General features: G+C 37.1%; 1 protein-coding gene across 1 annotated transcript; it reads left to right on the top strand.

The window, feature by feature from the left end:
- Positions 1-3559: 3559 nt before the first annotated feature.
- Positions 3560-7995, top strand: LOC143622193 (nuclear pore complex protein NUP88-like). Its single transcript, XM_077093402.1, has 9 exons — positions 3560-3964; positions 4946-5097; positions 5185-5307; positions 5382-5526; positions 5611-5672; positions 5755-5971; positions 6038-6949; positions 7058-7307; positions 7391-7995. Exons 1-9 carry the CDS (start codon positions 3623-3625, stop codon positions 7663-7665), a joined length of 2478 nt encoding a protein of 825 aa, XP_076949517.1. The 5' UTR covers positions 3560-3622; the 3' UTR covers positions 7666-7995.
- Positions 7996-26205: the final 18210 nt, after the last annotated feature.

Here is a 26205-nt window from a genome sequence, read left to right as displayed (position 1 = left end):
CTAAAACACCCCAAATTCATTCAATCCGCCCCTTGTTTGTTTTTCATTTCATCCTTCTTTCACACTACATCACCTCCACCACTCTCCCACCACTACTACCCACTGCCCTCTCACCACCACCACTGCCTCCGCCAGCCACCGCCAACACCCGCCTCTGCCGCCCGTCGCCACCACCACCAGCCTCCGCCGCCGCCACCAACCACCACCTGCCTTCGCCACCCACCACCGCCACCACCAATCATTGCTCCCAACCATCACCACCGCTTACCATCGCCACCGCCCACTATCACCACCACCAACAATGGTTCCCGCCGCCCACCCACCACCACCATTACTGCTCGCCGCCCACCACCACCATCCCACCGCCACTCACTAGTCACTACCATTTTATTTTATTATGACATTTTCTCGCTAACCAAAAAAATAAAAAATAATAATTCATGGTATTCCCATATGGTAACCAAACATGTCAATGGAATGGTAATGATCCGTTCCATTACCTCGTCCATTATTCCTTATCTCATTTCATTTCATCGCCGTGGACAAGAGAGATCCTTAGTTCACAAGTAAATGTCCCGCCTCCTAAATCACCAACGCGTTTTTGGCTTAACAGTCGTGGACGAGAGGAGAGTTCCATAGTTAAGCATGCTCATGTGAAAGTAGTACCAGTATGGGTGATCTCATGGGAAGTCTTTACCTGGGCAACCAAAAACAAATATGTGAGCTCTTCGTGGGCAAAACGGACAATATTGGTGGTGTGAGAGGCCGAATGTTACAAGTGGTATCAGATCCACTCTTGTGTCGTTCATGATGACGGGGCAAACCTCATCAGAGACGATGAGTCCCCGGGGGTGTCGAACTATCGATTACTCATCATCGTCATCTCGTCTCATTTGTTTATGGGTAAACTAGTTTTTATCCCCGTATTACGGTGGTTGTTTAACATTATTCGTTTCTAATACATATATTTTTTGGATTTTAATTTTATTTATAGTAAGGAAGTTAATAATATACTTAGGGTTTGATGATGAAAGAGTTTCACAAATAAATGAGATGTTATAACCTGATTTAAAAGTTAGTTGGGTTTGGTGAGACCCATGACCCACTTTGTTTTTTTTACTATAAAGTTGTTTCTTAATTGTAAATAATATATTTAAAAAAAATCAGATACTAATTTTTAGTATATCCCTATTTTATAGTATTTTCATATCAAATATTTGACGTGATTAATTTTTAATTTAATGTGACGTATACTCGTTTAAGGGCTATCTGGGTTTGGTGTAATATACATCCCTGAATTCAGGTTACATGCATGATAAGTCTCTATTTACAAATAAAACAATCTGGTGACCTGAGATGATGTATAAATGTTTCGTTTATATACGTTTTCAACTGTATCTTATTTTAAAATATAATTTTGTAATTTTAAACTTTTATTACTAACTATTTAATATTTTTCTATATTCTATTTGTCTAATAATAAATTTCTAACCTAGTATTTAATAACAAAACTAGTTGGCTTACCCGCGCTTCGCGGCCGGAAGCGTGAAATTGACCATTGTTGGTTTGGCAAATGGCGTTGCACATTTTAATTCTATCACCGCCATAAACGGTCGGAACCGCCAGCAACGGCAGGTTAACGTCCAATGACATTCATTTCATCAACTCAAACCAAAAGGTTAAGAGCCACAAACAGATAACCACCGCCGCCATAGATGGTCAGAACCAACGGCAACAGCAGGCCACCCACTCCCAACTCTTCGTTTCTCTTCTAAATCACCATCCGAGTAATCCAGAGCTAGAAACAAAAAAGACAACATCACGCCGCCATAGACGGCCAGAACCGTCAACAACCGTAAGCATTTGTCCATATCATTGTTTCTTTCTCAACAATTACCGTCCAAGTAATCTTTTCCCTGTGTAGATTCAGATGTAAGACAAAGAGCTTAATTTGATGTTTATAGAGAGAGCTTGGATATAAGGTATGGAGGTGAGAGAAAGAGAGATGGAGATGGACATAAACAGAGGGTTTTAGAGAGAGGAATTGTGCACTATCAATCTTTGTTTTATGAAAGTAAAAAACCAATGTCAATAGTTTGTAGAAGAGAGCACGTGTGTAAAGTAATAATGCTTCAAGTGCTTGTAATTTGTGTTTAAAATGTTGGAGCACTATAACAGTAACAAAATGTGAGTGACACCGACCTTTATAATTAATATATATATAATTTAGTAACAAAATGAATAATAAAGAGGTAACTTGATACTAACCAAGTTTCTTCATATGTCCCAGAGAAGGCACTCATGTTTTTTTATCTTTCAGATTTACTCATTTTTCATCAGGTGTTCTATAAAGGGGTTCAAGTTAAGTTAGAGAGTTTTTTTTTTGGCATATGGTGGGTTTTCTCATGAAAGTGAACTTTTTGTATAAACACGTGGTTTTGAAAATTGTTAAGTGCTCGTAGGTGAGTGTTTGAAAAGTATACACAAATATTTCGTTCGCTATCTGAACAAGCAGACTCAAATTGATTTTCATAACAAAAAAATGAAGTGGCACATTAGAACACACGCCTATACTTGAGATTCCTAGTCTACTTGTTAAATAAGCAGACTTACCTTTTCAAAGAGATGACTTTTCCTATAGTCCGCCTGCCAGAGACATGACTTTTCTTAGAGTTCTCTTGTGACAAGTAATCCTAATGCAGAAATAGTTTTCCAAGATCCATTATGTGTGTGTACAAGGCCTTTTGTTCTTTTTCACATATGTTGTTTTGGCAGAAATATTTTTATTCTTAAAAAGAAGCAGCTCGAAAGGGTTCAATTGTCCGAAATGAATTTCTAAACTCGTGCATTTATCGACATCAAGTTTTTAAAAAGAATCAAATTCTTTTTAGTAATTATGATATAAAAAGAAATTATACAAGCCTTTTTATATTATGTTTCTACGAGATGACGGTAATTCCTTGTACCATGTTCTAGCCATAGTATGTAGACTGTGAAGAAAATTGTTTTACTTAACCCCCACTTTCTTTGTTTGTTTTCATTTTTTTTTTCAAAAAAACCAGGGTAATGTTATTATGGTGATGTTATTATGTTGGACAATAAGCAGACTTACTTTTTGCAGTTTGCAAGCAAGTTTACATACTTTGTCATTTTCCAAGAGTTTGCCTGACACATGAGTGTACTAAGGACGACCTTGGTTATTCAACGAGCTACTATGAAGCTCAATTGATCTAATGCGCCACCTCAAGTAGCAAAATACCTATTTGTGTCAACTTTTCAAACACCCATTTACGATCACTTAAAAACTATCTAAACCTCCTACTTATACAAAAACTTCACTTAGGTGGCCTCCGGTGCTTGAGAAATGAAGATGATCGGGTTGGCAAATGACATCCAAATTAGCCGTTAAAAAATAAACAAAGGAGAAGAATTAAGGGGGTTAAGATGAAGGAACCTAAAACGTTCAAGGGTTATCCCACAATTCAAAACCTTACGGCCTCGTTCTCGTTCTCGTTCTCGTTCGTCTCTCACAGCTCACATTTTAAGCAAACAAACACACTCACCGTCCGGCAAGCTGTTCTTCCACCAGAGTAACCTAAGATACGACGTCGTTTTACAAACAATGAAATTCAATTTCGACATACCAGAACCTACCACCACCCAAGCCCTAACCCTAACACCAACAACAACACCAATACCACCGTCACAATCACCATCACTATCACCGTCTACTCCGGCAACCGATGACGTGGACTGGCTTCCTCTTCAGAACCATCCCGTTTTCTCCACCTCCAATTCTTCTTCTTCAAATAATAATAATATTCAGAGGAAGCGGAATCTAATGGCGTGGGACGGAGCCTCTCGCTTATACTACTGGAATGTAAACACGCAGTCTCTGCATCGGCTTTCTCTCCGCTTCGGCGAACCGGATTCGAATTCTGTTCTCGCCTCTTCGCCTTCAAAGGTTTGATGTTTTAATTGCAAATGCAGTCAGTATTTGAAATTACGGTTAAAATGTTAATAGTTAGGGTTTTGAGCCTAGGAGTGACCAATAACTGAACCGAAAACTGATAAAGCAGAACTGAAATTAACCGAACCGAACCGAACAATTTATATTTTCACATCTCTCTAGCTTTTAATCATATTCCCGTTTCACGAATTTATATCTCCGCTTCATGTATTTATAGTTTTATTATACCTCCGTTTCATGTAACTTTAAGCAAAGGTTTTCGCTCAAGTTTGGTTTTGGTTATTAACTGGAGTTCACCGAACCGAAAAAACAACAGAATAAATCGATCCATGTAGCCGAAAATTAATTGGTAATATATAGGTTAATTGATAACTTCGGTTTCACTAGGCTAATATATAGATTAACTGAATAACTGAACTGAATTGTGCACACCCCTAGACTTTAGCGAACTGTTTGGCGGGCAGTTCGTTTATGTTCTTTTGTTTAATAAACATGAACAAGGAATGTCGTTCGGTTAATTAAATGAATGAACACAGAGGTCATGCTCGTATAATTATGTTTGTGAACATTTGATAATGTGTTCATTTACGCCTGTTTATGTTTAAGCAAAATTATTAACAATTAAACAAGAGTATAAATGCGTATTATGTGATTACTTTATATGCGAATTAACATATGAATATGAATGTTAAAAAAAGTCAACACAAACTTGGTAGCCAGACCGAACCGTTGACACTGACCATTCTCGGTTAACCAAATAAGATAAAACATTGTTTGTGTTCGTGAACCGTTCGTGAACGACTTCATATATGAACGAATACGAACAATAAATTTTGTTAGGTTAGGTGTTTGTGAACAGTTGCATGTCTGATAAAAGCTTAATGGACGAACGTGAACAAGGCTTTTTTGGTTTGGTTTGGTTTGGTTTGGTTTGTTTAGAGCCCTGTACCTGAGAATGTGCTTTGTACACTCTAGGTATTGAGACCTGACGTGGAGCTTAATTTCACGGTGGATAGAATTACAATTAACAGACACGGATCAGCGTTGCTCTTAGAAGGATCAAATGGATTATGTGTTATGTACCTGTATGGGCGTTCTTCATCAAAAGATAGTGCTGTTATATGCAGGTAATTAAATAAATATAAACCTTGCAATCTAAATTGCTTTTGTTATATTGCTGCACCTGAAAACACTTTCATTCTACTGATCTGTAGGACGATATCTGTTGGCTCAGATCTGTACCTCAACACGAACAATGCCATACGGACTTTGAAAGTTTCATGGCACCCTTATAGTGATACTCATCTTGGAATTCTATCTTCTGATTCAGTTTTCAGGTCTGCAATTGAATTTTCATGTCTCATTGGTTGTTTTTTAGTTGTAGTTTATGACTGCATCTCGCATTTTGCAGGCTTTATGATTTGTCCTCAGCTTTTGAGCAACCAGAGCAAGAATATTATTTACAGCCTGTTTCACGTGGTAGATCAAGGAATGCCTCATCAATATGCCCAGTTGACTTTTATTTTGGTGGTGATCATTTGTGGGATCGATTTAGCGTATGTTGACTTTTGATTGTTTTACATTTTAACATGCTTTTGCTATATCTGTTGCTCAACTACTTATAATGTTTGATTCTGCAGGTTTTTGTTTTATTTAGTGATGGTGCAGTTTACATTCTATGTCCTGTTGTCCCTTTTGGGAGGTAAAGTTGCAAACTTGAAATTATATATGTTCCTTTCTAAACAAGATGGTTTGATTTAATTTGTTTATGTATGTCGTTACAGTGTGTACAAATGGGAGTCCGTATTGGAGATATATAGTGATGCTCAGACATTTGGACTGAATTCTGGTAGCTCAATAGCCTCTAGTAATGCCACCCTGGCAATTTCTTGGCTAGAATCCACATTTCCTGAGTTGGCTAAACCAGCAGCAGAAGGCGGGAATCAACCTGCACTAAAGTCTCACCCTTATGCTCTATTTGATGCGTCAGTTTCATTGCAGGTATCCCTCTTTAACTACTTTTAGTATTATTTAAAAGAAACGTCACACAGTTTTTATAAAACTTAGGGACCTTTGCATAAAGTGTACCATGGAAATGAAGAAGATACTGAGTTCAAAGTTACTGAGTGTGAGGGTCGAGCTGTCAGTTTCCTTTACAAGGCAGTAAGCAAAGATTCAATTCTTGTTACGGTTTGGAGCGGTGGGCAGTTACAAATAGATGCATTAGCTGATGAAGTACAACCGGTTTGGATGGTGGGTAATCATCCACGTATCTCTGTTGATTTTCAAAACCGAATAGTTGGTTTTGCCATGATTTGTGAAGCACAATCCAATGAGCTATCGGTTATGTCATTTGAACAATCGTCTTATAAAAACATCTGGTTGGGACATTCACCCCCGTTGTTGAAATTGGCCACTATCGATTTAGCCCTTCCCGGGAAAACCGAGACTGGTTCCACAATTTCATTGTTTATTGACCCACTTATTCCTGAAAGAATATACTGTGTTCATGATGGAGGCGTGGATTCAATAGTGTTGCATTTTCTTCCTTTCACTAATAAGAAGAACGGGATAGGTGATGACATGAGACCCCCTACTGTGCAGTCGGTTCTCAATACGTGCCAGGTGGAATCCTCGGTGTCGTCTCTATATGGTTTTGTGGCGTTGGCGGATTCGTTTGGATGTTGTTGGATTGTGGGACTCACGTCTGGTTTTGAATGCCTTGTCGTTGGGATGGAAAGTTGGAATCTTTTGCTTCCTGCTCGTGTTGATAAAGAAAAGAAATATGAAAGTTTGGAAGAAAATGTTGGTACCGAAAATGCTACTATTATAAGTAAAGAATTACTCGCGGGCCCGAAAGTGGTTATTGTGCCACCTACCTCACCGAACCCTGTTGCTGCTGACTCTATTGAAGGGAGGTCAACTCTTCATCAGTACTTCAAGCTTTTTCATGAGAACTATGTTGAGTATGCACATAAGGTAAGCTGACAGTTTTGACCTTTTACTTACAAATTGGTAAATATTAATAATTTTTTTTAAAATTGTTTTTGGAGTTTGAAAATCTTGATGCTTTAATTGGTTTCTTAGGTTTATTTTGAGCTCAAACACCATGGACCGCAACTAAAGAAAATCATTGACGAACAACATGCTCGGCTACGTGAGGCGCGACAAAAGCTGGCGAAAGTTGAAGAGAAACAAGAAAAGTTGGAAAACCGATTAGACCGTGCAATTGAGACTCATGGCGTGTTGGAAGAACGGTTGATAAACCTGAGAAACCTACCAGGAATCCACAAGAAACCATTGTCGAAAGCAGAGCGGGAGTTCAAGATGGAGCTTGGTAAGTCGTCTTCAAATATTATCTTTTTATCTTGTTTGACCAAGTCAACCCATTTTGAAGATGGTTTTGTTTGTTTTATGCAGACAGATTTAGAGGATTGGAATTAGACGCGCTGCACACGACCATAGAAGCTATAAACGGTCGAATAAAAAGATATTCTTCTTTTTCTCCGCAAACCAAAAGACCGAATCAAAGAAGGCAGATTGCACTTGCAGGGAGGAGGAAGGGGAATGCTGAAGATGATGAGATCTCCCACCTCAAATCCGCAATCGCAAAGCTTTCTTTGGTCAACAGTGAAAACACCAAAAAAGTCAAACTTGTGGATTCAGCTTTGAGAAACCGCGAAAGCACAAGTTGAGGAAAGGTAACATGCTACAACTTCGTTCGAAATCTAGAATTATGTTATTACTAGCTTTGAATGATTGTGAAATGCTGAATAACTTTTGTGTTGGCATTTTTGATTTTGAGTTCACCTATAAACCTCCAAAGGCCTGGTGTACGCTCTTCATGAAATAGTGAAATTATATGCCCTAATTTAAGTGCACGGCTCAGTTTGGCTTAAAACCCGCCAAAAACTGAAACTTTGGTTTTTAGAGTTTTGAAAAGCGTTCGGTTTAGTTTTTCCAATTTTGCCATTGTAGGTTGAAAATTTTTTCCCGATAAAGTTGGCTAAAAAACAATGAACCCTGGTCTAAATATATAGTTAAATAATAATTGATTGATATTTGAGTTACATATCTATTAAATGTTTATTAGTTAAAATAAAAAATAAAAATCTATAAATTCGATTTGGTAATAACTAATAACTAATTGATTATCATACTTATAGGCTAAATATTTGTGTTACGTATCTATTGAATTTTTATACATTACTTAATATATAAATTAAAATATATACATTCGCTTCGGTTATTCGGTATTTATTACATGCAAAATCAAAATTGAGCACTAAGTTCGGCTTTTATAAAAACATAAAACCTGTTTTTTTGGTTTCGAATAATCTTTTTAGCTTTCATTCACTGATTAGGTTGGTACACCCCTAATTTAAATGGCAAGTCTTAAGTAATACGCTACTCTATAATGCCTATGATTCTTAGCTTAAGTGGTTGAGTTGATGCATCAAAAGATTTTAATTTAAAACGAGGAATGTATTGTGTTCAAGTCCCACATGTGACAAAGAATAGAGTGTTTTAGGTTGGGCAACGTGGTTTTCTCACATATGGTGGGTTTTCTCCCGAGGGTGATCTCCGATACTCGGAAAATATTTGATGAGCGAGTGGGCTAGTGGTCCTTGACTTGTGACCCGTTAGTGATCCAAATTAGTCATTAAAAAAAACTCTATAATAGTATGGTCCAATTATATAAATATATTATAGCAATAAACATATTAACAAATGAATACAGGCCTTGATATTATATAGATGAGTTATTGGGCTAAGATATAAGTATGTCACTAACAAACCCTAATTGATTAATCCACCTATATACATCATCATACGCACAATTAGTAAACCCACTATATAACAACCTTCAAATCAACACATATGCTTTAACCTTGTATTACCTTTGCATGGCGAATCCGTTTCATGAAGATATAATATTTGGAATATTGTCAAGACTGCCTGTAAAATCATTGGCTCGTTTTCGGTGTGTATGCAAATCATGGTTAAAATACATCAACGATCCTTACCTTCATACCATTCATGTCAAAGAAGAACCCACACCAATATTGTTTGAACTTTGTCCACGTGGTATTCCGGTTAACACCAAGATCAGTTTTTTGCATGGTACTACTAGTCTACGAAAGAAGCCGGTTTTGGAGTTTTGTTTTAAAGGTCGCTTCTTCGGGTATATGCTACTTGGTTCATGCAATGGGCTAATCATGGTGTCTACTAACCTCCACAACTCTGAAGGCATATATCGGTTTTCACTTATCAATCCTCTTAAGAAAGAACGTTGTGATTTGCCACCCATCCCGACCAAGATGATTGAATTAATTGATTCGTACCGTTCATACCACTGGGCATCAGGGATTGGTTTTGACGATTCAACCCACACTTTAAAGACGGTGTTTTTCGCTAACTTAGACCCAGAGGCTTATGTGCCATGCACCATGGTTCATTCTTCGGGATCGAGCTCTTGGCGAGAGGTAGCCCAAAACCCTGCTTATCCGATAAACGGTGAAGGTGTATTTGCTCATGGACGTTTGCATTGGTTGGCGGATCCGTTCAATACATTCTCTGTTTTTGTCACTGTCACTGACAGAAGAAGAATATTATTAGTCTGGTTTGATGTGAAGACAGAGGAATTCGGTTTAACCAACCCTCCCAAGCAAGAAGGAGACCGTTGGTCCTACTATAATGAGTTGGTTGATTTAAACGGTCAACTTGGATTTTCGTATTACGCCCCCTTTGGTATCAAGATCTGGATATTGAAGCAACACGAAGAATGGGCGTTGCACTGTTGTTTTGATATCCGTCCTATTCTACCGCCAACGTATAACGACTATGATGTGGAAATTTTGGGTTGTTGGAACAACGAGGGGGACATATTATTGGGGAGCCACATTCTAATGGAACGGTTGTTGGTTTACACCCTCAAAACTGGTGATTTGCGAGAAGTTGATTGCGGGGATTCATGTAGAGGATCGATCCGAATGTACCAAAGTAGCAGCTTGCTTTTGCTCCCCAGGACCTATTGATGATATGAACTAATTCTAAAATTTCAAAGTCTTGTTCTTGTTTGTTAGTGGTTGTAGTCCATTTGTTTTGAGTATGGATTGACGGTCTGTATTGCCTATTCGTATATTCACAACCAACTTATAATTAATTTGGAAAGATTCATCTTTGTAACAAGACAGATTTAGTTTTCTTGATATATGCTCTTATATTTTAAAATTCCCTTGTTAAAATCTAAATATTTTATTAAAATTCTAAGAAGTTTTAAGACATTTCGTCGCTTACAAAAATCGGTGAAAACAAGAATGATGACTATCGAAATTTCTGCGGGCGCTGTATTATAAACCGTTAAAGACTATTGTATGCACAACCTTGTCGGATATAACACGGAGAGCTTGAAAAGTGAAGAAATTATGAAAAATGTTAGAAATTGGTCAACATGCGTATTAGTTACTTCATAACAGGGGCGTAGCGTAAGACTGTAAGTTATCCTTTTCTGATTGAGTTTTTTTATACATAGTGTTAATTCATCCGTTTTCAACCAAAATTTGAGCCCGCCCCCCCTCTTAATTATGATTTTATTTATACCTATTGAGTCCGAACCTCTTGGCTTTTATGCCTAAGCTTCACCAGTGCTTCATAATCGAATCACAATAGTTACTTCAGAATTACATGTCGTTATTTAAGTTAGCAATTAAATAAATACGTACACATGATCTATTGGAATTTCGGTGTGGGTTCAATTACGGTGGAATTTCGTTGTTCAAAGAAAAAAAAGTAATAACGGTGCCTGTAATTTCTTGAAACTTATATATATATATATATATGATTGATTTATTTTAAAAACCAATTTGAGTTTTAAGAACTCGAAAGAACTCAATGTAACAATTTTTTTTTGGAATTTTTTTTACACATGTGTAATACGTAAGTGTAAGTAATGTACAAAAAATTACAGTATTTTTTTATACACCGAATCGACTTTTTACACATCTATAACTAACGTTTAAACTTGTGTAATTCTTAAAAATACTTATTCTCTCTCCTGCCTTATTTTTTAATTAAATTTAATCACAGCCACATATTTCATATCCATTAATTAAATGCGTGGTTCAGAATTGAGTTCTTAAAGTTCTTAAAACTCACCATGGTTCTCAAAATAACCCTCCCATATATATATATATATATATATATATATATAGGATCAAAAAAGTAGAAAAACCAAAATTCTTATTTTATCATCCTGGTTTCATAAAAAAAAACTCGGTTTAGTTAAATTATGTACACATATGTATAATATATACATATATGTACATTTACATGTTTTTTTGTACACATGTGTATAATTTAAGATAAATGACATTGTACATATGTGTATATTACGTAACTAATTATACATATGTGTATAATATGACGTTTTTTTTTGTTTTTTTTTTATTTTGTTTTATTTTTTTCTATTCTTTTTAATGAAACCGGAATGAAGTATAAGAATTTTGGTTTTTTTACTTTCTTAAAATTTTTATTATTTTTTGTTTTATGATTTTAAAATTTTTTTAAGGGTGTTTTTAGTGGTCCAAAATGGATATTAAAGTTCTTAATTTGCAAAGGGTTCTCTTAGGATCCTTACTATATATATATATATATATAGAAAAATGGTTCAAATAAGAATAAAGAGTTTCCTAGGAATGGTAAGAACCAATCAATTTTTGACATTTGGCATTACAAATGATGATGAAAGAATAATTTTAGGAAACTATGTCGGTTATAGTAAAAAGAAATACTAAAAAGAAATAGTTGATATTTAAAAGAAATAGTTTTCTAGGAAGACTAGGAATAAATTATAGCCATTGAATCATTCTAATCAATGGTTGATATTTAAAATTATTAAAAACCGACATAGTTTCTATAATTACTCTTTCACTACTATAACCGACATAGTTTCTTAAAATTGTTCTTTCACCATAGGTTGTAATGTCACTTGTCAAAAATCTATTGGTTCTTTCCATTCTTAGGAAACTCTTTCTTTTTATTTGAACCTTTATATATATATATATATATATGCAAAAATATATGTAGTCTTAATTTTAAAATCAATTACCCAATTCGTTTAAACTCGACGTTATAAAAAAATTACACAACCCAAACTATAACCCAATAAGTCTATTAATAATTTTAAAGGTATAAACGAAAAATTATCTTTTTATTTATGGCCCAATTTTTTTTCTCACCTTTGGGCTTTGGCTCAAAAAGTCAATTTTCACGAAAGTGCCTGATTCTTGTTTCAAGGTAATATTTCGGGTGCTATTATCTTTCACACATTACACTGCTTCAACTCTTGTACATGATATCAAACTTAATTAAAAAGATATCATTGAAAGAAAACCGCACATGCTTTTAGAGTTTTGGTAATAACATGTGCATCAACGTAACCAGTTTTATTTATAAAAAGTAAACCATCCAAAAAACAAATTTACTCGGGTAATAAGTGTTTTAATGTGTTTTTACTAACGTTATTACAAAATCATATAAGCAAATATAATCACACAGTTACGATTATTAAAAAAAACGTTACTATTCACTGATCACATATCACACGTTTATATCTATGAGTTATATAATATAATAACGTACTAACTTAAAAAGACATAAATAATGGATTTTGCTCATGACCTACTAGTCTAGTGGTATGGTGTTTTGTTTTTACAGAAAAAGATGATAGAGTCAAATTCTTGCATATGGGAGGAGGTATTCGGATTTTATGTGGAAAAATTAATATGTTGTTCAAAAAAATGAATGATGGATCCGAGACAAAAGAAACAAGGCAGTGATGTGTGAATTAATAAACATTGCGATGGGTCCGATTAGAATTAATTGGCCTTAAGCTCACATTTCAAGCCGAGCCTACTAATAATCATCCAAGATAGCATTTGACTTAGTATTGACTCGTGTTAAATTAGAGCCAGTGAATTGGCTCGTTTTCAATGTGAGACGGTCTATAAATGAAGTAACATGAATTTAGTGTTTTTTTTTTGAAAGGCCAAATTTTGTAAAAACCATGAAAGGATCACTTACAAGACGCAAGTACCTGAAAGATACAAGAAAAAAGGACCAACACAAACAACCTAGGCCATACAAATAAACTATAATGGAAAATTAACGAAATTGAAAACGACACCACTTCTTCTAGTCAGTACCCAATCTCTTGTTCCAATCACACACCCAAAAGAAAAGACAAAACCTTAATATCATTTATTACTTTCACCATCGAAACGTCTTTTTATTGTATAACATAGCATTCCTTGTTAATCAAATTTCCCAACACGTAACCAAAACATGAATTTAGTAACATATAAAAATAGCATACTTATATAAAAATAGCATACTTATTAGGATTCTAGCTTTCTCCTTTCTTCACTACAACTCTTCTTACTTGCACAAACAATACTTTCAACCCTCTTTAAGGTATGACAAATCATTACTTTAAAGTTATACCATATTAAATTGTAGTATATTGCCACTGTAATAGACATGTACGGTAACTTATTTATGAAAAAGGATATAATTGTATAAACTGTTATTGATCTCCATTCAACTCCTTATATAGGGAATAAGAAAATATCACAATTACATAGCAGCTCACGTTGGAAATAACCCGTTAATGTGACCTTGTGGATCATTTAAATTAAGTTTACCAATATGACAATAACTACAAGCCTCAATATTTAGTTGATGGAAGTAATTGTAATAAGTTTAAGGGGCTTTATGATTTCCCTTTAGATGTCTTTCATGAAGAGAATGCAATGAGTTTTATAACCGATCATTATTAGTGATCATTAGCACTATAAAACTCTAATAAACTTCAATGAACTTCACTCTTTGATTTATCCATCACTAAAAGACATCATAACGGGAATCACTATGATTTCATAATCTTCATCAAAGATCGTGTTTCCCACAGTTGCGGATCTGAGAAATTTTCTCACATGGGTCGGAAATTTTTTGTATCCGTACACAGTTAAGCAGGTTTTTTCTTAATGAAATAAATAAAATCATCGTTTAAACTCTCATCACCCATATGATTAAGCAAATCGAACTTCACGTACCCCATCGCCGGAAAGCAAATTTCAACGCATACGATTACAATGAGTAATAATGATACGACAGCTAACTTCAATTAACGAATAAACAATACATCAATGCAAATGAAGTAAGCGAGCAAAATAATGTATAGCTGAAACATTTGTTTAGATTAAAACACTTAATCTATTAAATTTACCTGACCTATTACTTTCGCCATCATACTCCTTTTTTTAGTTAGCTTAAATGTAGATTAAGTTGGGAGTTTGAGACTTATGCTAAAAAATTGAGCATAGATTAATTGAACATTTGAGCTTAAACTTGTATTTAAATTGTTTCCTATTAAACTCAAATTTAGTTGGTATATTATTATATAACATTTATATAATTAAAGGCTGTTCTCGAAAGTCAAAAGGTTGTTCTCGAAATTCCAACAGGGTCGTTGTGCCGTTCTCGAAATCACACAGGGGTCCGGATCAAAGTTATGCAGAAGTCGGTCGGGATTTTAACACATATATACTAGTAAAAATAATATTTCACAGGGGTCGGTCGACCCCCCTGCTCAAAGGGTGGCTACACCACTGGTTTCCCACAAGTAAATCTTAATAATTTATATGTTTGCTTGTATTATTAATTGAATAAACATGATTAGGGTTCTTTGTTTTGATCCAAGTTTAAGATATATTTAACATGTGGTATCAGAGCGTATGTTGATTGTATCGATTCGATCATAAATTTGTTTCTTTATCAACGGATGAGTCGGTTTATGAACTCATGAGATTTTTGGTAATTGATTTATCAGTTTAGATGAAATAGATATTAACGAATCTTCTGATGACTTGATTCTAAATCTTCAATTAAATCAAATAAGTTTCATGACTTTCTGATATCAAATATTTAATTTTATTATAGATTTTACAATTATTGTAAGGCCCCGTTACCGGTGCCCTACTTTGGACGTTGGATTTACTCATAAACACAGTTCTAAATATCAGAGTTAATTAAAACTTTACGTGGAATATAAAACTTCAACCATAACATGTTACATAACTTTCAAATCTTGTCTTATTAAACATTCATAGTCATTTAAAAACATAACATAGTCTTAAAACGTCATAACATTTCCTTGAGATGCCAGTATCTTCAATTCCATGCCATGTGTCCTCATCAAGCGAGCTGCCTCATTCCACTCACCTGCGTGCATACTAAAAGTCAGCTACGCTGAGTGAGTTCTAGTTCATCAAATACTTACTGTACATACACATATGCGTGCCCGAAGGTGCGCATTACATACTAAACCTGTTCATCATTCTTCCATATACATTCATAACTAACCTTACATTTTAAAGAGCATTTCGCCCTACATACCTCGGATATTATTAGGGTCCGGTACCCTCCATCCTCGGATATTATTAGGGTCCGTCTCCCTTCTTCCTCGGATATTGTTAGGGTCCGGTCTCCCTTTCTTCCCTACTATCATGCCATACCTTTTATATACATAACCACAAGTTTCATACGTACATACATCATTCATCCATCATATACAGCAATCATATCATCAAACCATCACCTGGCAGTGCATGCAATATCCGAAGATCATTCACGCACCGACAAGCTTTCATTCACATTTAAGACATACATAAATAACATACAAATCATACATGGCATACACTTACCATTTAAGGTAAGTTCTATGAATATCCGATGGCTCGGATTTGTTTGGTATAAACTTAAGTTATATAAATGGTGGTTTTGTATAACAAGTAAACTTAATCGGGAACCGTTTATAATCCCGACTTTTGTATGTGTAAATATTTACAACTTTAATCCATATGTTTATAAATCTTCCGCTAAATGAACGTAACTCTGATTTATTTACAAATGTGGTACCAACATAGTCGTCACACTCCTAGGCCATGTTTTGGGGTGTGACAGTCCACCCATTCGTTATGTCAAGATAACGAATTAACTCACCCAGTTCGTTATGTCAAGATAACGAATCAGGTGATTCGTTACTCACCCAATTCGTTATGTTAAGATAACGAATCATTCCATGTTCAGATAACGAATCGGAAGGACGAACTAGATGATGATGGCAAGATGACGAACTACTATAACGAACCAGACCATGTTAAGATAATAAACCAGACTAACGTGTCAGTTAATGAATCAGGCTTAATTCGTTATAACAAATGAGTTAGAGAATAGAGCACGCATATGTGTATGTACAGTAAGTATTTGATGAACTAGAACTCACTCAGCGTAGCTGACTTTTTGTATGCACGCATGTGAGTGGAATGAGGCAGCTCGTTTGATGAGGACACATGGCATGGAATTGAAGATACTGGCATCTCAAGGAAATGTTATGACGTTTTAAAGACTATGTTATGTTTTTAAATGACTATGAATGTTTAATAAGACAAGATTTGAAAGTTATGTAACATGTTATGGTTGAAGTTTTATATTCCACGTAAAGTTTTAATTAACTCTGATATTTAGAACTGTGTTTATGAGTAAATCCAACGTCCAAAGTAGGCCATTGAGTATGCACACAGCCCTGAAAACATAACAAGGAATGGGGTTAGAAACTCACCTGAACTCGGTTACGTTCAACGTTAATGGTTATTCCTTTCTTGAGCTTTGAGCGACTAACTGTATAACAATTACACGTGTCAATTAACTATTTTTACCCATATCGTGTTTCTAGTTTAATTATTACCCTCAATAAACGGGGGTCCGGGGGCAGCGCCCCTAGCGGGGTCCAAGGGGCAGAGCCCCCCTGGCTGGGGTTAAGCTGCCTTAACACATTTTCCATTAGGATTTTAAATTATTATTCTATTCTCTAACTCATTTGTTATAACGAATTAAGCCTGATTCGTTAACTGACACGTTAGTCTGGTTTATTATCTTAACATGGTCTGGTTCGTTATAGTAGTTCGTCATCTTGCCATCATCATCTAGTTCGTCCTTCCGATTCGTTATCTGAACATGGAATGATTTGTTATCTTAACATAACGAATTGGGTGAGTAACGAATCACCTGATTCGTTATCTTGACATAACGAATTGGGTGAGTTAATTCGTTATCTTGACATAACGAATGGGTGGATTGTCACACCCCAAAACATGGCCTAGGAGTGTGACGACTATGTTGGTACCACATTTGTAAATAAATCAGAGTTACGTTCATTTAGCGAAAGACTTATAAACATATGGATTAAAGTTGTAAATATTTACACATACAAAAGTCGGGATTATAAACGGTTCCCGATTAAGTTTACTTGTTTTACAAAACCACCATTTATATAACTTAAGTTTATACAAAACAAATCCGAGCCATCGGATATTCATAGCACTTCGTCATTCCAAGCGATAACTTTGTTCACCTGCAAAATGTAAATAAAATACGTCACCAACGAATGCTGGTGAACACACTGACGCTAAAATAATTTCTTTTAATTTATTACCCCTCGAGACTACGCCTTCCTCGGCCCATCGTGGCTTAGGAATAACAAAGTCAAACAACACAATTATAAATTCGAGCCTCTACACTAGGTCACCTCAGCAAACACTGCAGCGTTCGACTTAGTTAAGTACTCGTAAGTATACACATGGACGTGCTTCCTATAGGAAAGCGTCCTACGACCAAGCATGGTGCGATGTTCCCATCGCGTATTACCACATATGTAAGGATCCAGACACACATATACTACAGTCTGAGGGCTAGGCTTATACCCTTATTTATAACGGTTTTAGGAACACGTAGTTCCTTGTAGATAATTTTCGGGTAACATGTTTGATTCATTTTAAAATAAGTTTGTAAAAGTTTGGGGGCGTATTCACCTTTTCGCTTTGGGATCGGCTTCAATCACCGTCCGAGGGTCTTTCCCTTTTTATCTCGCACCTATTGTACGAGTATAAGCACTTGTTAGTCGGATATACAATCCGGCTTAAGACCTTTAGTCTTATTTTATAACTCTACCTCGATGAACCTTTAGTTCATAATTCTATTTTACTTGAAAACCTTTAGTTTAAAAGTAATTATAAACCTTTAGTTTATATATGCAACCCAACGTTTCTTCTTCTCTAAGAAACGTATTCTTTTACTTTTATTATTTAAGAATACTCATTATTACTTAAATAATATTTTTATAACAAAGAATATACATATATACTTACACACATATATACATATTTACAATTCAATCTTTTATTCTTTTCTTTGTTATGTTTATTTCTCTTTTATCGAGGTATCAAGTATAACCTCGACTTAAGGTTTAAGCCTTTAATATAATATTATATTATATTCATTTGTCGTTACGCCTAACCTTGTTGGCGTTTTTGAAACCCTAGGAACTTGAACAGCACTCCAACGCCGCTTCTCTTTCTTGATCAACTTTGATACACCTTCCTTGGCACGCCAACGATCATCAATCTTTGACAATTGACGACACGCCTTTCGAGAACAAACACCTTCTTGGTTGTATGTGGGTGGAGGGTGACACGAACTTCAAGGAAACGTAGGCATGAAAATCGAGGAAATTGGGGCACGCTTATCGAGGTATTATGGCACGAACTTTGAGGTATGATAATATGGCTAGAGAGATATTAGAGAGAGAGAGAGTTGTACTGAATTTGGGTGTGGAAAATGAAGATCTCGGAACTGCTATTTATAGACAATTTTTGGGGTCCCATCGCGGTACGCGACGGACTCTCTGACTCCCGTCGCGTACCGCGACGTAGGTCGGATGAGTCATAGGGTAGTCCTGCCACGTGTCGCCACGTGGTAGACGGTGTGCCACGTGTTGACACGTGGTGAACGACGTGCCACGTGTGACCACGTGTCGGGACACATGGCGACCGGTGTGCCACGTGTGGACACGTGGCGTGCCACGCGTCTCGCTGTCAGACACCCCATCGCGGTACGCGATGGGTGTCTCTTCTGATCTATCGCGTAGCGCGATGGGTCAGGAAATCAGAATTTTCATTTTCAACCTTGGAGTTTGGAATTTGGCAGAATAGATCCCTAGACTTTGAAAACTTGACATTTTTGGCTCAAAATTTCCGTGATGTTACATCCTCCCCACCTTGAAATAAATCTCGTCCTCGAGATTGCTTCACAAGAATAAGTGGGGGTATTTCTTTCTCATATCCGATTCTAATTCCAATGTATACTCGGGCCCTCTACGCGAGTCCCATTATACTTTCACAATTTTCAAGGTTCGTCGTTTAAGTTTCTTTGTTTTTGAATCTTCTATTTGAATTAGTTTTTCAACAAATTTTAAATTTTCATTAATTTCAACATCTTTTAACTGCATCGAAAGAGATTCATCGGTCAAGCATTTCCGCAGATTTGAGACGTGGAATACATCGTGTATTCCTTGCATTTCCTCTGGCAGTCGCAATCGGTATGCAACAGTACCAATTCGTTCGAGTACCTCGAAGGGTCCAACCAATCGGGGACTTAACTTTCCTTTCTTACCGAAGCGAACAACGCCTCTACAAGGCGAGACTTTCAATAACACTTTGTCACCAACATTAAACTCTAACGGTTTACGACGGATATCGGCGTAACTCTTTTGGCGATCACGTGCCGTTTTAAGTCGTTCTCGGATTTGGAGAATCTTGTCGGTGATTTCTTGGACTATTTCAGGTCCAGACAATTGATTGTCTCCGGTTTTAGACCAACACACGGGCGTTCTACACTTTTGACCATATAACGCCTCAAATGGTGCGGCTTGAATACTTGTGTGATAGCTGTTATTATACGAGAATTTCATTAGGGGTAAGTGGTCATCCCAACTTCCACCTAGGTCAATCACACAAGCCTGAAGCTTGTCTTCCAATGTTTAAATGGTCCTTTCATTTTGCCCATCAGTTTGTGGATGATAGGTAGTGCTAAGGTTAAGCTTTGTACCGAGTGCTTGTTGGAAGCTTTTCCAAAAGTGAGACGTAAAACGACTGTCTAGATCAAAAATTATGGATAGCGGTACTCCATGTAAAGCAACTATGTTGTTCACATAGATACGTGCTAGTTTGTCCATTAAGTACGACTCATTGATGGGTATGAAGTGTGCAGATTTCGTTAATCTATCCACAATAACCCAAATAGCATTGTGTTGTCGAGTCGTTTTAGGGAGTTTGGTAATGAAATCCATAGTAATTAACTCCCACTTCCATACACGAAGTTCGGGTTGCTGAAGCAATCCCGAAGGCTTTTGGTGTTCAACCTTGACTTTCAAACATGTCAAACATTTCGCAACATGCGAAGCGACATCTCTTTTCATCCCATTCCACTAGTAGTTCGATTTGAGATTATGATACATTTTGTCACTACCGAGGAGCATCATGTACTTGGACTTATGGGCCTCGTTTAAAATTTTCTCACGCAAACCCCCAACGATTGGTACCCAAATCCTATTTCCGAGTCTAAGGATACCATCGTCACCCTTGATTAACGAGTCAATGGTGCCGTTACGCTTTTCGTCGGAGATTTGGTTTTCATTGTTCGCTTGAGTTTGAGCAGATTTGATTTGTTCGAGGAGATTAATTTGTAGTTCTAGACGCAACGCTCGGATTCTTTTGGGCTTCTCATGTTCTTTGCGACTTAAGGCATTAGCCACGACGTTGGCTTTGCCTTCATGGCAACTATCTCACAATCATAATCATTAAGTGTTTCCATCCATCGCCGTTGGCGCATGTTAAGCTCTTTTTGATCGAAAATATGCTTTAAGCTTTTATGATCAGTGTACACAGTAAATCTTACTCCATAGAGATAGTGCCTCCATATCTTAAGTGCAAAGATTATGGCGCCTAACTCTAGATCGTGAGTCGTATAGTTCTTTTCGTGCACCTTCAGTTGATGAGAGGCGTAGGCTATTACTTTCTTTCGTTGCATTAGTACACATCCCAAGCCGGAGTGAGATGCGTCACTAAATACTACAAAGTCCTCAGTACCTTCTGGCAAGTCCAGTATAGGTGCTTGAGTGAGCTTTTGTTTAAGTATAATGAACGCCTCTTGTTACTTTGTTCCCCATTCGTATTTGATATTCTTTTGAGTTAAGGAGGTTAGGGGAACAACGATTCGGGAAAAGTTTTCGATGAACCTATGGTAATAGCCGGCCAAACCTAAGAAACTTCGGATCTCGGTTGGCGATTTTGGAATCTCCCACTTAGAGATAGCTTCAATCTTAGCGAGATCGACTTGGATACCGTTGATGTTTATGATGTGACTAAGAAATTGGACCTCGTGTAACCAGAACTCGAATTTAGAGAACTTGGCGTACAATTTCTCGGTTCTTATAATTTCGAGTAAGGTTCGAAGATGATTTTCATGATCAGCCTTTGGCTTAGAATAAATAAGTATGTCGTCGATGAATACGATAAAAAATTTATCCAAGTATTGCTTGCAAATACGATTCATCATGTCCATGAACGCAGCTGGATCATTAGTAAGTCCAAACGGCATGACCGTAAACTCCTAATGTCCATACCTTGTTCGAAAAGCAGTCTTTGGGATATCCTCATATTGGACTTTGAGTTGGTGATAGCCGGAACGAAGATCGATTTTAGAAAAAAAGCTAGCAACTTGAAGTTGGTCAAAAAGATTATCGATTCGACGGAGTGGATAACGATGTTTGATTGTGACTTTGTTTAACGCACGATAATCGATACACATACGCATAGAACCATCCTTCTTCTTGACGAATAAGATTGGCGCTCCCCAAGGTGACGAACTCGGTCGAATGAAACCTTTCTCCAATAGTCCATCGAGTTGTTTCTGTACCTCCTTCATCTCGAATGGCGCTAATCGATACGGAGCTTTGGCGATTGGAGCAGTACCGGGAACGGGATCCATCCTAAACTCTACTTCACGATCAGGAGGGATTCCGGGGAGTTCATCAGGAAAGACATCGGAAAAGTCGGAAACTATAGGTACGTCCTTTATCTACTTTGGCTTTGATTCTTCAGTGACGTAGGCCATGAATTCTAAGCATCCTTGATTTAAACATTTGTTAGCCCTAATCATGGAAGTTATGCTAACTTGGCCAGCGTCTTTGTCCCCTTTAATTCGAATCGTTCGTTTATTGGGGGCTTGAAGTTCAATGGTTTTGCTATTGCAGTTGATACGGGCATGGTTATTGGATAACCAATTCATACCAAGTACAATATCAAAACCAGTAAGTGGCATTGGTAAAAGTCGAATAGGCAGAATATAACCAACTAAGTGAATTTTTCTGTTTTCAAGGGCTTCGGAGATCTTAACGATTTCGCCTAGCAGTCTTGACACTTAGAGTTTTATTTAAATTTATTAATGGTTCGTTTAGTAGACTACAAAAACTATAATCTATAAAAATTAAATTGGCACTCGAATCGAATAAAACTCTTGCATAGGTGTCTTTGACTAGAAACGTACCAGTAATGGTTTCCGGTATGTCAGCGGCGTTCTTTGTGTCGAGTACGAAGACTCGAGCATTTTCCTTCTTGTTCTGGCCACTTCCACCCGCACCACCAGTCGCGGGTTTGTTCTTTGGGCACTCGAAGCTCAAGTGTCCCATCTTCTTGCAGTTGTAGCATGTCATTTTCTTTTTCCAACAATCAGCAGCCGCATGTTCCGTACGGTTGCATGACTCACAATATTTAGGAGGCGGAGAAAAGTTACATCGGCCTTTGTGATACCTTCTACACGTCCTTCAAGGCGTAGCGTTTGAATTAAATCGATTTTGATTTACGCCTTTGCCTTTGAAGTTGGCGCTTCCTCCAGTCCTCCCTTGAGCAGCTGTTGTTGCAACCTTCTTATCCTCTTCCTTATTGCGGACCATACCGCCCATCAGATAACCAGCTAACTCCATTGCAGAGTCAGTGGTTTGAGGTAGGTGAGACCTCACCATTTCGCGGATTTCCCGCGGTAGTCCCCAAATGTATCGAGTGACTTTGCTGGATTCAGGATTTACCAGCTGGGGAACCAGTCGACAATATTCATGAAACTTGGTGTTGTATTCACGAAGGTTCGTCCCCACGACCTTAAGATTGAGGAATTTTGTTTGGATCTGGTTGGTTTCATGCATGGGACAAAACTTTCCCATCGGTATCGCCTTGAACTCATCCCAATTTAGGTTATACATCACTTCTCTCCCCTTACTCATGATCATTGTATTCCACTACTCTAGTGCTTCGCCTTTAAACATTAAGGCAGAATATTGGATCTTTTCCTCATCAGAACATTTGCTTGTAATCACAATTGTCTCCATTTCCTCAAGCTACCTTACGGTTGTGATGGCTCCTTTATCACCATGGAACTCTTTCGGTCCATAGTATTTGAAGTCTTTGAACGAACATCCACCGATTTTGAGTTTCTTGAACACTCTCCTCGATATGAGAAGGTTTTGGACGGGATTTAACAGATCTTTGAGAAGGATTAACGGATCGAGAATGTTTGGATTGCCTAGATTGAGATCTAAATTCAGTTTCTGCCCGCACGGCATCTTTCACTATCTTTTGAATTTGTTTCATATATTTATGAGGGATAGGTTCTTCTTGTTATTTCTTGGGACCTTTTCCCTTTTCTTTTATATCATTTTCTTTCCATGCATTTTCGTTATTACTTTGTTCAGACATTTTTCTTTGAATCATTTCTTTAACTGAAATTTAACAAATTTCTTTATATTAACACATCTCTTATTTCATACATATATATATATCACGAAGATATATATATATATATCTATATATATATTATTTTACATTATATATATATATATATATATATATCGTTTGATAAATATATATATATTGATCAACCTATCTTTTTTCAAAGAACGTCTCAACGTTCTTGTTACATAAATAACATACAAAACTATATTACACATAACTTTCACATTGTATTCTTCTCCCCCATCTTAAACCCTTTTAGAACTTCCTCACCACTTTCGTTAATTTGTCGCACTTACGAATAAGTGTCTTTCCTATTTTCTTCTTTTTCTCATCTTCAATAGCCACCATCTTCCTCCAATCATCTGTTTCGTGCAGGGCGCGGTCCAAGTGTTCGTCATATGACTGTGGGACTTCGTTGGGGTATCCATATTGTGGTGGTGGGTCGCGGTAACCCAATGTCACCATCTCATAGTGATTCCTTGGTTCTGGATACGGAACGTAAGTCATGTCGGATGAAAGGTAGAAGAAAGTTTTAGAAGCTTGGTTTTGTTCTCGGATCTCATCAGCTTGTTCTTCTTCTGTTGGAATTACGCCTTGGTATGGTGGGAAGCTTGACGAAGCTTGGTTCTTGAGTTTCTCTAGATATTGAACATATGGATCAACAGAACCGTAGCTTGGGTTTTGGGAAGTGAGTGATCCATCCATTGTTGTTGATATCTCATTGGGATTATCGGGATGCTTTTCTTCCAGTTCAGATTCTTCCTCAGGATCCTCCTCTTCTTTGGGGTCCTCTTCTTCCTCCTCGGGTTCTTCTTCTTTTTCAGGTTCTTCCTCTTCCATCTGCTGGGTGGTCTCATTGTTTATCGGAGGCATCTGGAAACTTTCATAGGACATAATTACCCTCATTTTAGGTTTGCGGGATGGCCCTTCACCTTTGTTTGGTTGGGAGTTGACTTCATTGAAAGTGGATCTTCCGGTATGCCATCGTTGTTGATCGGAGTGGCATTGCATCCAGTCAGAGGTTGGGGATCTTGGTTCTTCTTTGATGGGTAAGTTGGAAAGGAAAGCATTGGATTGGTGTGGATTTGTTGGTAGGTATCCAGTTGGATAGTATTGTGGTGTCTCTGATGGTTGATATGTGGGGATTTCCGATGGATGGTACGTCGGTACTTCAGAGGGATGATACATTGGTATGGTTGGTGGATGGTAACTTGAATGCCTTGGTGGATCGCTTCTTTGTTTCGGTGGACTTTCGGGAATGTCTATTGGGTAGTGTTTACTTCCGAGGTAGTACTCCGGTTTAGTTAAGTCATGTTCCACATCTTGGTCGAAGTATGCTTCATAATAACTATCACTCATGTTATCCTCGGGGTATGGTTCGGTGATTCCAGCTTCTTTAGCCTTGCGTACAAAGTTCTCCATATAAGCTTTGAATGACATCTATTATGGGTGGTTTAGAATGTGGAGGGAAAGAAAAGGTTACCGACCTATCTTATCCCTAAAACAAATAAGCAATTATTTCCTATACTTGGATCGAAGATTGGTTATTGTTTTATGATACCCAATTCGCTAAGATCGATGACTCTGATACCAACACTTGTCACACCCCAAAACATGGCCTAGGAGTGTGACGACTATGTTGGTACCACATTTGAAAATAAATCAGAGTTACGTTCATTTAGCGGAAGACTTATAAACATATGGATTAAAGTTGTAAGTATTTACACATACAAAAGTTGGGATTATAAATGGTTCCCTATTAAGTTTACTTGTTTTACAAAACCACCATTTATATAACTTAAGTTTATTCAAAACAAATCCGAGCCATCGGATATTCATAGCACTTCGTCATTCCAAGCGCTAAATTTGTTCACCTGCAAAATGTAAATAAAATACGTCACCAACGAATGCTGGTGAACACGCTGACGCTAAAATAATATCTTTTACTTTATTACCCCTCGAGACTACGCCTGCCTCGGCCATCGTGGCTTAGGAATAACAAAGTCAAACAACACAATTATAAATTTGAGCCTCTACACTAGGTCACCTCAACAAACACCGCAGCGTTCGACTTAGTTAAGTACCCATAAGTATACACATGGTCGTGCTTCCTATAGGAAAGCGTCCTACGACCAAGCGTGGTGCGATGTGCCCACCGCGTACTACCACATATGTAAGGATCCAGACACACATATACTACAGTCTGAGGGATAGCCTTATACCCTTATTTATAACGGTTTTAGGAACACGTAGTTCCTTGTAAATAATTTTCGTGTAACATGTTTGACTCATTTTAAAATAAGTTTGTAAAAGTTTGGGGGCGTATTCACCTTTTCGCTGATCGGCTTCACTCACCGTCCGAGGGTCTTTCCCTTTTTATCTCGCACCTATAATACGAGTATAAACATTTGTTAGTTGGATATACAATCCGGCTTAAGACCTTTAGTCTTATTTTATAACTCTACCTCGATGAAACTTTAGTTCATAAATCTC

This window comes from Bidens hawaiensis, unplaced genomic scaffold (assembly GCF_021521415.1).
Source record: "Bidens hawaiensis isolate Kalapana, Puna unplaced genomic scaffold, B.hawaiensis_p1.1 tig00003058_1, whole genome shotgun sequence".
Classification (NCBI taxonomy): Eukaryota; Viridiplantae; Streptophyta; class Magnoliopsida; order Asterales; family Asteraceae; genus Bidens; species Bidens hawaiensis.
The sequence above is the reverse complement of the archived record's forward strand: the minus strand, read 5'-3'. Positions and strand labels throughout refer to the sequence as shown.